The sequence below is a fragment of the Chiloscyllium plagiosum genome, unplaced genomic scaffold (assembly GCF_037043375.1).
Source record: "Chiloscyllium plagiosum isolate Xiang-an unplaced genomic scaffold, Cpla_swu_hap1 HiC_scaffold_8, whole genome shotgun sequence".
NCBI lineage: Eukaryota > Metazoa > Chordata > Chondrichthyes > Orectolobiformes > Hemiscylliidae > Chiloscyllium > Chiloscyllium plagiosum.
The window spans coordinates 39,858,918-39,872,046 of NW_028270146.1; the positions used below are offsets into that span (position 1 = coordinate 39,858,918).

General features: G+C 38.5%; 1 protein-coding gene and 1 long non-coding RNA gene across 6 annotated transcripts in view; one reads left to right on the forward strand and one right to left on the reverse strand.

Annotated features, from left to right (window-relative positions):
• Positions 1-9,894, forward strand: part of togaram1 (TOG array regulator of axonemal microtubules 1) — a 172,834-nt gene extending 162,940 nt beyond the window's left edge. For 2 of the 3 annotated variants that reach the window (XM_087989727.1, XM_043697298.2), the window contains exon 22: positions 8,203-9,894. In XM_087989727.1, the coding sequence (XP_087845853.1) occupies positions 8,203-8,456 (254 nt within the window). In that variant the 3' untranslated portion in view covers positions 8,457-9,894. The remainder of the gene's footprint in view (positions 1-8,202) is intronic. The other variant, XM_087989728.1, reaches the window with a different exon arrangement.
• Positions 1-13,129, reverse strand: part of LOC122553488 (uncharacterized) — a 114,126-nt gene that overhangs the window by 85,843 nt on the left and 15,154 nt on the right. For 2 of the 3 annotated variants that reach the window (XR_015757877.1, XR_015757879.1), the window contains exon 3: positions 179-309. The exons of the other annotated variant lie outside the window; for it this stretch is intronic. This is a non-coding gene — a long non-coding RNA (uncharacterized LOC122553488). The remainder of the gene's footprint in view (positions 1-178; positions 310-13,129) is intronic. 3 annotated transcript variants of the gene reach the window in all.

The window sequence follows — 13,129 nt, forward strand, 5'->3', positions numbered from 1 at the left end:
CACTACATGGGATGAAATACAGAACTAGTATTGCATGTTGGAAATGTAATTTAGCAATTAGACAAAGAAGATAGATGTTATTTCAGGTCTCCAAACCAACTGGCTCTGGAGATATCTACCAGATATCTAATGGTAGTATGAACCAATGAGATTTATGAGATATGAAAACATTTCCCACCAGCAGAAGGATGTTCTTTTATTCTTTGGCAGAAGTTAGTTTATTTGCCCTGGTACTGTCTGGTTGCATATTTGCTTGTACGTATTATGGACAGTGAGAATACTGGAGAAATTCAATAGGTGTAGCAACATCTGTGGAGAAAGAAACAGAGTTAACATCTTAAGTGCAGTCTGACTCTTCTTCAGAATAGTCTTTCAAGAACTGAGGGTATCCTTGGAGTATCTGTGGGTAATGTCCAATCTAACCATTTTCATCTACTTCATCAGTGACTTTTTCTCCAATATTATGACAGAGTCAAAATGTTCGCTGAAGACAGAGTTGTGTTCAGTACCACTTATAACTTCTTAGTCACTGAAGCAATCTGAGCCTACATACAGCAAGACCTCGGCAACATTCAAAATTATTTTTAATCAACCAGTTCAGAGATTTTGTGATTCAAATCTGAGGCAGGCAGGTTGAACTTAGATTATCGGGCTCAGATGTAAGGACACTATAACTGCATCACCAGACTCACCTCTGGATAATAATCAGACTAATTGTGTTAAATCATGTGCAGGCAGAAAGGATTCTTGTGGTGCAGAGGTAGTGTCGTTATCCCTGGATCGAGAGACCTGGCTTCAGGTCCCATCTTCTGCAGAGGTGTTTAATAAAATCACTGAACAGATTGATTAAGAAAAATAAGTACTGTCCCTACCCCTGGACCGAGAGACCGAGGTTCAGGTCCTACCTGCTTCAGAAGTGTTGTTAACATGTTATTAAGAGGTTGATTTAAAAATGTCTCGTGCCACAAGGTTAGCTTAGATAGCTGTACAGCCATGAAGTTTCCCCCTTCTCAACCTTGTCCCTTACCTGAGGTATGGTGACTCTTGGGTTATTTTTACCACCATTTGCCTCCAGGAGAGAGCAGCCCTATGATCCTCTATGGCAACTTTGGCAATTATAAAAAAGTGACAGCTACAATAGATGTTTAGGGACTCTTGTGGCACAGTAGTAGTATTGCTACCTCTAGACCAGAAAGCATGGTTTGAAGTCCCACTTAGCATCTCTGAACAACTTGATTTAAAACAAAATCTCTATGCAGGTGGAAAGGATTCTTGCGGGAGAGTGGTAGTGTCCTTATCCCTGAACCGAGAGGCATCTGGACTAATCAGTAGATGTAGTTACATACCTCTGGAGCTGATGCGACTTGAACCCAGGCCTCCTAGCTCAAAGGAAGCCTCTGGGAGTTCCTTGTTCACAATATCACTGTGCCACAAGAACCACCTCCCACTGCACTGTATGCTTGTGATTTTACACCTCTTAAACAAATAAGTAAACATTAGCTTCATAATAATCCTTCACCAACTGGCTTTCCAGGTTTAACACTAAGTGACAATAAATATTTGCAACACACAATTGCCATTTGAGGATCATCTCCAACAAGAGAGGCAATAACAAAAATTGCTGGAGAAACTCAACAGGCCTGGCAGCATCTGTGGGAAAAAAGCAGAGTTAACACCTTGAATCCGGTGACTCTTCATCAGAAGAATTAACTCTGTTTTCTTCCCACAGCTGCTGTCAGATCTGCTGAGTTTCTCCAGCAATATCTGTTCTTGTTTCTGATCTACCATATCTACAGTTTTGTTTTATTCCACCAAGAGAGAGTACAGCAATCTCCTCATGACATTCAACAGCATTATCATCACTGATTTCCTCACTGTGAATTTCTGGGAATTATTATTAACCTGAAACTTAACTGGACTCACCAAAAAAAGCATAGTACGAGAGCAGGTCAAATACTAGAAATTCTATAGCAAATAACTCAGACCCTAACTTCCCAAAGCTGCTCACCATCAATGAGAGACAAGTTAGGAGTATGATAGAGTACTCTCCACTTGCTAGGATGTGTGCAGCTCCAACAACAATTGAAGTTAGACATTATCCAAAACAATGCAGCCTGCCTTTAGCAACCCAAATACCACCTTAAACATTTCTTCTGTCTTCCATTAATGCTCAGTTTCAACATTCCTGGAGCAACTTACTAAGGGTCCTTCCACAGCAAACCAATCAACCTCTGCCATTTAAAGAAACAAGGGCAATGGATCCATAAGAGCGCCACCACCTGTACATTCTCCTCTAAGTTGCACACCATCCTTCAGTCTCCTGATTATCAAAGTCCTGACTCCCTCTCTAAAAATTTTGAAAATACCAACACTACATGGACTGAAACAATCTAAGGCATTGGCTCACCATTACCATCTCAGGGACATTTAAGGATGGGAAATAAATGCTGACCTTGCCTACTATGTTTATATCCCAAAAGCAAATACAGTACAATAAGTCTGTGTAGGAAGTTTCTCACAGGACAGAAAACAAAGTAGTTGTTTTCCCAAAATAAAAGTAGGTTAGGTATGGAATTGGTAGTAACTTCAGAAAAATACAAGTTAATAGTTTCAACAAGTGGATACCAGCTAAAATGTAATGTCGATTAAGAACCTGTAAACTGACAAATTTTCTAGAATTCTTTGAAGAGGCAAGAAGTGAGTTAGATCAAGAGAAAGCAAGGGATGAATATATTTAGATTTTCAGAAGGCATTTAAATAGGTACCACACATTAAGCTTAATAAACCAACAGCCTATAGTAATGCATGTTGTATATTAACATGGGTAGGGGACTGGCTAACAAATAGAAGACAGTTGGGATAAGTGGGCATTTTCAGGGTGGTAACCTGTAATTGGTAGATTATCACAGGGATCAATACTGGCGTCACAATTATTTTCAAAATATTTTGATGACTTTGGTGAGGAAAGTGAATGTACTATAGCTGAATTTGCAGATAACACAAAAATTAAGACAAATGATAAGGATGACATAAAGAGTGTGCAGAAAGATGTAAACAGGTTAAGCAAGTGAGCAAAAACTTGTCAGATGAAATATAATGTGGGAAAATGTGAACTTGTGCAAGAAGAATAGAGGAACTGAATATTATGTAAGTGGAGAAAGATTACAGAAAGCTATGGAACAGAGGGATTTGGGAGTCCTTGTCCATCACAGAAAGCTCGCATCGATGGGTAAAAGGAAAGGCATGTAGAATGTTGGTATTTATTTCAACCAGAATGGAATATAAAAGTAGAGAGGTTTGACCAAAACTAGACAAGGCACTAGTCAGACCACAGCTGGAATACTGTGAACAGCTTTAGGCTCCTTATCTCAGGAAAGGTATATTAACATTGGAGACAGTCCAGAGAAGGTTAACCAGGCTGAAAACAGATATGGGAGCATTGTCTCATGGGGACAGGTTACATCAATTGGGCCTGTAATTGCTGGATTTTAGAATAATGAGAAGCAACATTATTGAACATACAAGCTTCTTAAGGAACTTGACATTGTGGATGCAGAAAGGTTGTTTCCCCTTCTGGAAGGGTTTTTTTGATTACAGATTACATTACAGTGTGGAAACAGGCCCTTCGGCCCAACAAGTCCCACCGACCCGCCAAAGCGAACCCACCCATACCCCTACATTTACCCCTTACCTAACACTACGGGCAATTTAGTATGGCCAATTCACCTGACCCTGCACACCTTTGGACTGTGGGAGGAAACCGGAGCACCCGGAGGAAACCCACGCAGACACGGGGAGAACGTGCAAACTCCACACAGTCAGTCGCCTGAGGCGGGAATTCAACCCGGGTCTCTGGCGCTGTGAGGCAGCAGTGCTAACCACTGTGCCACCATGCCGCCCACAAATTGGGCTATGCCCAATCTCCTGGACTGATGACAATTAATGTTGAGTTATTATGCTGGCACTCCCTGCCTGAAAGGTGTCTCTCTTGAACTAACTGCAGACTACTTCCTGTCGACCTTGAGACATGGCCATTTGGTTGAATCATATTTGATACGAATGCAGCTGGTACATAGCACAAATGCCTACAGCAAAGTATCCACTGTCTCAATTCTAGGGCAACAGGACATAATCTTGGAACAAATGGTCATATAGTTAAGACAGAGATGAGAAGGAATTTATTCTCTCAAGGAGTTATGAACCTGTGGAATCCTTTATGGAAGAGGGCTGTCAAGACTGGATCGTTAAGTATATTCAAGGTTAAGTAGACAGACTTTAAATCAGTAAGGGAATAAAGGTTTATGGGAATAAGGCAGGAGAGTGGAGTTGAGGATTATCAGATCAGTTGTGATCTCAATGATTGGTGGGGCAGACTTGTACAAAATGGCCTACCTCTTTGTGGGCGGCACGGTGGCACAGTGGTTAGCACTGCTGCCTTACAGCGCCAGAGACCCGGGTTCAATTCCCGACTCAGGCGACTGACTGTGTGGAGTTTGCACATTCTCCCCGTGTCTGCGTGGGTTTCCTCCGGGTGCTCCGGTTTCCTCCCACAGTCCAAAGATGTGCAGGTCAGGTGAATTGGCCATACTAAATTGCCCGTAGTGTTAGGTAAGGGGTAAATGTAGGGGTATCGGCGGGGCGGTGTGGACTTGTTGGGCCGAAGGGCCTGTTTCCACACTGTAAGTAATCTAATCTAATCTCCTCCTATATTTTAATGTCTCTTGAACTGTAAATCTTTAAAAAGGAGCTATGGACTTATGTGTTTGGGTAAACAGTTCTTAAAAGTGGGAATGGGAAGTTGTTGAATATTGTAACTTTTTTTTAAAAAAGCATGTGGGATTGCAAGTTTTATAATTGGGTTTATAGAATATACAAACAGGAAATGGTAAAGCTAAACCAATTATTGGATAGGTTAATTTTGTCATTTGAAGGATGTTGAAGCCATGGGTAAGTGCAAAAGTACTTTACATGTTAAACCAAGAGAAATCCTCCACTGTAAAGTGGTTAGCAGGAGAAATGGGCAAAAGCCAAAGGTACTTTCTGTTAATAACTATTACAGTTGCAATTTATATAACTGTATATTGTTTTGGGACTTTTCCTGTGACATGCTCTGAAGTTTGCCTGACAGCAAGACTGTGTGGTTCAATGGTTGGAGATTAATGGGGGCTGAGATTGTTTAAATGGAAAGAGGTGCATAGACTGAGCCCAAGTCCTAGAAAGTCTTGAAGGATCCGTTTGTAAATGGTTCTACTTTAAACTGACCATTTAATTACAAGATAAAAGAGAGTTGGGTCTCTAGGATTACCAATCGGCATTTCGACCTGAATGGAAGTATGTGATGTACTTTGTTATGGAGATTAGCTTGGAAAATGAAAGGATCCAACAAATCCCTGAAAACATACAGAAAAGGTTAGTATCACAGGATTTGAGAGGACAACAGCAACAATTTACAAGATTCTGTAGCTCACCACACAGGATTACAGATGGAAGCTCATGCATGGAGCAAATTCATAATATGATAAAAATGAGGTTGAAAGATTCAACTAGCTTACTTTGGAGGAGGATTCTCCCAGGAAAAACCTCATTCTGAGATTAGAAGATCCCATGCTAAGGAGGGCAAAGAATATAAATAAATCTAAGGGAATTCAGAATAACCTCAAATTGGTTCTGGGAGAATTGAGTGTCTACTTATGGACAGTGTAAAACATGTGTGAGATGTTTGTCAGCTGTCCTAAAACAAAAAAGGAGAATATTCTATTTTGTGGTCTAAAGAATAAGTTGCCAACTGAGATGGTGTTTAATAAATAGTACTTCAGTCTTTTTGGTACAGTAAAACCTTAAATTGTGAAATTTTGTCATTTTTTTCAGCTTTTAAATTTTAAAAAGATTGAACATCCAGTGTCAATCTCTATGGAGATCATAACAAGTGGGCAATATTGATTTAAAACCATTTTCAAAGAAGAAGTTAGTAATTATTTTTGCATGTCATCTTAGTAGGATGTGGAAATTTGAAATAGGTGTGGAAAAACTATCTAATTAATGAGTTCAAAACATCAATTTGTATTTATTTGGCACAATTAAAGTAACAGAAGTCCTGAGGCATTTCAGAGGCATTATAAATCAAATGGGACACCAAGTCACATAAATAGAGTGCAGATGGCTAAAAACAAGAGGTAAGTTTTAAGCAATGCATTAAACGAAAGGGCGACATATAAAGTTTTAGAAATTTATGGAGGGAATTCCAGAGCTTACTGCCAAGAAGGTTGAATGTTCCCCCACCACTGATGACCATGATGTGGAGATGCTAGTGTTGGGCTGGGGTGGACAAAGTTAAAAATCACACAACACCAGGTTATAGTCCAACAGGTTTATTTAGAAGTACAAGCTTTCAGTGCACTGCTCCTTCACCTGGTGAAGCACTTTGAAATAAGAGATTCTCAAGACGCCAAACTAGAACAGCACAGATTCCTGTGTTTGTGGATTTCTGGAGATTACAGAGATGGGAGGGTCCAACTCATGGTAGGATTTGAAATCAAGAATGAGAATTTTCAGACTGAATCACTGCTTAACCAGGAGCCAGTATAAGCCAGTTGAGGGGTGGTGTGTGTCAACAGAATTTGGTTTGAGTTAGGATAATGGCAGCATAGTTTTGGCTGACCCATGGTCTAATGTGAGAGGCCAGCCAAGAATGATTTAGGAAGGTAAAGACTAAAGGTTTCAGCATCAGAACAGCTGAGGTTGTCATAGAATTGGGTAATTCAACACAGATAAGTGATTGAAAGTGAAGCAAAATGACAATTATGGCTACCAACAGATCAATCAAATAATTTAGGAGGCGTTTGTACACAGAGAATGTGGAACTTATTGCTAGATGCTGTGAAAGGAGGAGATAGCTTTAACAAGTTTAAATGATAGTTTGAAGTATACAATAGGGAGAGAGAATAGGAAAACATGGGGTAGTGTAAATAGGGTAATCAGAGTTAAGTGTAAAATATAAACACTGGGTAGTTCTAATACAGTTGTGATTGCTTAGCCAACTCACTATTTGCTCCAAGTGTTATGCTCCAGGATTTTGCCTGGGTTGGCAAGGAGAATTGTCAAACTCATCATGAATTCTAGACCTATCATAGCATGTGAATTGTGGAGACTGAGAAAGAGAATTTGGGTAGATCAATTGTTGCTACATTCAGCTGTGAGGTATACTGGGAGTGTCAAACATACATGTAATCACATGAGAAGAACATGGTATAAACAAATGCTTAGACAGAAGATAAAGCAAAACATGGCTTGAGCTTAATTAATGAATGGAAGAAACTACGATGTACTTTTGATGGTCCAGCAAACAGAAGGAACAAGAACTAATGAAAGTGTTGGATATATTGTCAAAAATGACTTATTCTCATAAAGGATTACAGATCACTTAAGTGATCAATCTAATTTAAACCCAAAGTGAAGTGAATTAATTCAGCCCATGCTTGCTGCTGAGCTGAGAAACAGAAACTCAGTAATGGCAATCAAATATTTAAAAGTTATAGCATGGAAGTTGGCCTATTTGAAGACAATGGCATTAAAGGGATCATATGGACAGGAAAATGGTTGAGATAGAAAAGTCATTTTGCTACCCTACATTCTTTCTCCTCTACCCTGTTTTTCTTTTCTTATTTGTCCTTGTCTATTGACTGAACCGGCAAACTAGTATTAATTACCAGAGGAGCAATAGTAGTTCAGCAGATCATGTAGGACTGAAGATACGCATAGGCCAAACTAGGGAGAGGTGCTACATTCTTTTTCACTGAACACCCTTAGTGTATCAGTTAGATTTTTACAACATACAGCTTTCATATTACTTTCTGGTGCTACCCTGCAAATCTCCAGATTTCTAAAATTTAATTTTATAAAGTTTGCTACAATGAAATTTAACCTCACAATCTCTATCTAGATTTCACACAACACCAGGTTATAGTCCAACAGGTTTAATTGGAAGTGCTGTTGGACTATAACCTGGTGTTGTGTGATTTTTAACTTTGTACACCCCAGTCCAACACCAGCATCTCTAAATCCTGTCTATCTAGATTGCTAGTCAAAACCGCTAGCCATTAAACGTCTTACAGGAGGCAACAGCACATAATTACATTAATCTTTCTTGTTCTGTATGACAAAAAAAAGGAAGTAATCAGATTTACCACTTTCTTTTTATTTCAGATCTGGTACCAGACCTGTACACACGGAAGCCTCAGATTGTTGAACAAAAGGTTTTGCCAGTTTTGTGGCATCTCCTGGGAAATATGACAAACAGTGGATCACTTCCTGGTAGTGGAGGAAACATTCGTGTAGCTACAACTAAACTGGCAAAGGCGTTGTTTAAACCAATGGGTCAAAGTTTAATTGATCAAGCCCCAACCCGACCACCCCATATTGCAAAGACTTTACAGGATCTGCTAGACTCAGCTCCCTAAAACTGCAAAGAACAAATTCAGTAATGTTACTCAGTGGTAATAAGAGGGATAGAGGCACAGATGTGTTCCTCATTGTTGCCTGCACTTTTCTCACGTCAGAATTAATTCATTTTTGAGGACTAGAACAAATTTTTAGTGCTTGCATACTATATATGCTCCAAATTGACACTGGACTCCAAATTCTGTAATTGTTACAATATACATTCTGGTTTCTCAAGTAACCTTAAACAGCCTTTACACTAAAATCACTGCAGCTAATTTTGCACTTCTGTACAGTAGAATCTAATAGACATGTAACACTATATCACTGTATGGAAATTGATGTAATTTATTGTAAAGGTGTAGTGCACATCAAATTATATGTGTTTCTATATTTGTAATCAGGTGTATTGTATTACTTAAAATACCCCAATCTCTCTTTAATGCTACATTTCCATATTTTTGGAGTGCAGAAAAGGTAAGGATCTGATGGAGTGACTTGGTAGTCAGCATTGAATAAATGATTGTTTTATAGTAGTCCTCTGGTGAAAATTGAAAAGCATTTATCACTCCAATTGTGTATTGTACAGTATACTTTGCTTCTGCTGGGTTGTAATTTATTATTTTATTGGCTTGAAAGCTGAATATAAATCCTACTCCTTATATTGTGTTTAAACTAGTTATCATTAAGTGGTATGACCAAGATGACTACAAGAAAAAATATTTTTGTTACAGATTCTAATGTATATGCAGTTGTCTTTAAAAAACATTCTTGATAAATGTATATTTCCATATTTTTATGTGAGCATACTTAAAAATAATCTTGCTTTTAACTACAAATTTGTGAAACGGATTACACTAAAGTCCATTTGTGTAATTGTGTAAATTGTTGGCAATAGCACAAGCTGCTCATCACAGGCAAAGAAATATGATTTTAGTCAAAATGTTTAAAGGAAGTAAATGATTTTATTTCTTTAAAAACAGTGTCTTCTTTTTTTGAGAACGTTATATATATATTTGGTTATTTTTAGTTGATTGATCAAGATCTGTTAAAATAAGATAAATATGCCTCAGTATAACTCAAGATTCTCTTAACTGATTCCTGTCTACGGTGGCTCTGAGTGATAAAGCTGTCCAACAAATGTTATTTTTTTTCCTTGGTAAAGCAAAGTACAGTCAGTTCCACATTTCTTCTTGAGGACAGTCAGATGATGTCCACTGATGATGTGTTGTTAAAGTTGTTGAGCTTCCAAAGGATTCCTCTACAATTCATAAATGCCAGCCACATATATATTGCGTCAGATTAAAACACTGCCATTTTCATTAAAACTAATAATGATACATCTAGGAACAATGATGATGTAACTCCTGTAGCACTAAATTTAAGTTCCATAAAAAGGAATCAAAATAAAACAAACGTCACAAGAATAAAGCCTGATTGCACTCAGCATGCAGCAACATAGGAATCACTGGGACAGTGTCAAAGGTGTTTCATTTCTAGTCTGTAAAGTTGGAGAAATATACTAACTGACTGTTAGAATCAAACAACTTGCTAATAAATCTGAGTTTTGTTACTGATGGTACTCAAATCATTCATTGTCACAATTTTAAATTCATAGTGTCATATAACAGAGACTATTTGGCTTACTGCATTTGTGCCAGCTTTTTGAAATAAAGACCCAATACACTCAGATTATTTGGCCTTAAATATGGAAATCTTTGTTTTCTCTTATTGTTGATTTTGTTTGTAAAATGCTATCAGTATCCCTCTACTATCTGATTCTCATGCTTTTTATTTCTCTTAGCCCTGAAAATGTTCCCTTTTCAGTGTCAACTGTCCACCAATCTAACCAAATTTAAATTTAAAAGATTGGTAATTGTCATAAAACCATGCTCCCTTTAGAATAGTATCACAGTCACTCTCACTTTGCCTCTGCAAGTCAACTCTTTTGTCTGGACCAAGACTGTAATGATGTCTGGAGCTGAGTGGCCAGATTACAGCTAAGTAATACCACTCAATGTCAGTATGTTTCCATAACTTTGCTGATGATTGAGAGTAGGTTGGTGGGATGATAATTGACCTGGTTGGATTTGTCCTGTTTTGTAGTCAGAACATAACCAGGCAATTTTCCACATTATCAGCTATATTCCAGAATTGCAGCTGTATTGAACAAGCATGGCCGAAGGTGCAGTTATTTCTGGAGCACAAGGCTTCAGTACCACAACTGGGATTTTTATAAAGCCCAAATTTTTTATATGGATTGAACGTATCTGTCTGGCATTTCTGGAAGATGGGGAGGACTAAAGGGCTCAGATGGATCATCCACTTGGCATTTCTGACTGAGAATTGTGGGGGAAAAACTTTGTTTGCACAGCTGTGCTTCACTTCCTTGTCACTGAGGGTGGAGTTGATTTGGACACTGCTTAATTTACCAGATTCACTTTGACTCACTGATAAGAATATGGCCCCATGGGGTCCAAGGAGAAATGACAAGTTAGATTCAGATTTGGCTCACTGACAGCAAGCTGCTGTTTCTGGGACTGGATGACTAGTTCCAATGGGGTTCTGCAAGCTCAGTATAGAATTCTTGCTTTCACAGCTAAATAGTAATCAGGGGTAAGTCATTCTGTCTAATAAGCCTACATCACCATTCAGTACACTCATGCATCATTATGTCATTGACAGATTTCTGAATCAATTTCTACATTAACTATATTCAAAAAAATTTGTGAGTTTCTACAGCTCACTGGAGTACAGAATTCCAAAGATTCACTGCCCTCAATGAAAAAAATTCTGCATCTCAGTCTTCAGTGGTTCCCCCCTTATTTCTTTTTGAAATTGTATCCACTGAACTATATTTGTGGTAATTTAGACTTAAATGTAGGGTTTATGGCAAATGAGTTTTCAGGTGGTACAAAAATTGATTAATTGGTTAATAGTGAGGAATAAGCTATAGATTGAATGAAAATATTAATGAATTGTTCAGAAAAGTGACAAGTGGATTTAAATTCTGAGAAGTGAGAAATAATCCATTTTGGAAGGGCAAATGAATAAACAGGAGCAAAGGGAACTTGAAGAGCATGTCCATAGATTTTTGAGGGTCACATGATAGGACAGTTTAATGATTAAGAAAGTATATAAGATGCTTTGTGAGGAATATAGCAGCAGGAAGGTTATATTAGCACTGTATGAAACACTAGGCCACAGCCTAAAGGACATCAAAAAGATATGATTATGAGAGAAAGAGTGTACAGACATTTAAAAGGATGTTGAAATTTTAGTTGAGAGGAAAGATAAGGTAGGTTGTTATTTCTCTTCAAAAAATGATGCTGGGGGCTAACAATTTAATTGAGTTGTTAAAAAACCTGAGGTACCTAGTTAAAGGGAGTAAGAAAGACCTATTTCTCTTCACAGATAATCAAGGGCCATAAAGTAGTCTGCAGAAGAAGCAGAAGGATAATTAGAGACAGAGGTTTACAGCACAGAAAAAGGATCTTCAGCCAATTGTGTCTGCACAAATTAAAAACCTGCAAATACTATTCTAATCCCATTTACCAGAATGGTCCATAACCTTGAATGCCCTGGCACAGAAGTATACTTCTAAATATTTCTTAAATGGTATGAGGATTTCTGTTCCTACTGCCCTTATTGGAAGTATAAGAAACCTTTTCCTCAAATCCCCTCTAAACATCCTGCCTTTCATTTTAAAAGTAAGCTTCCTTGTTCTTGACCCTTCGACTAAGATGAACAGCTGCTTTCTATCCACCTGTCCATGTTCCCCATAATCTTATACACCATTATCAGGTTCACCCTTCAACCTTCTCTGCTCCAAAGAAAACAACCCAAGCTTATCCAGCCTCTCTGAAATGTTCCATCACAGGCAACATCCTGGTGAATCTCCTCTGCTTTACAATCACATTCTTCCTATAATGTGGTAATCAGAACTGCTCTCAGTACTTCAGCTGTGGCCTAAACAAACTTCTGTACAGCTCCAAAGTAACATGGAAAAGCATAGCCTAATTAGGAACAATCAGCATGGCATTGTGCGGGGCAGATCATGTCTTACTAACTTGATTGAATTTTTTGAAGAGTTGACAAAGGTGATCAATGAGAGTAGAGCAGTTGTTGTCGTCGGCATGGATTTTAATAAGGCTTTTGACAAGGTCCTTCATATTCGGCTCATTCAGAAGAGTATGATGCATGGGATCCATGGTAACGGTCGCTTGGATTCAGAATTTACTTGCCCAAAGAAGACAGAGGGTAGTGGCGGAAGTGACTTTTTCTGGCTAGATGTCTGTGACTAGTGGGTTCCGCAGGGATCCATACTGGGACCTCTGCTATTTGCGATGTACATAAATGATTTGGATGAAAATGTAGATGGGTGGGTCAGTAAGTTTGCAGATGATACAAAGATCACTAGAATTGTGGATAGTGTAGAATGTTGTCAAAGGATACAGCGGGATATAGATCGGTTGCAGATAGGGGTGGCAGATGGGAGTTTAATCCAGGTAAGTGTGAGATGCTGCATTTTCAGAAATTAAATGTTAAGGAAAGGTATACAGTTACAAGCAAGATTCTGAACAGTATTGACGTACAGAGAGATCTTGGGGTTCAAATCCATAGCTCCCTAAAAGTGGCAACTCAAGTAGATAGAGTGATAGAGAAGGTGCATGGCATGCTTGCCTTATTGGTT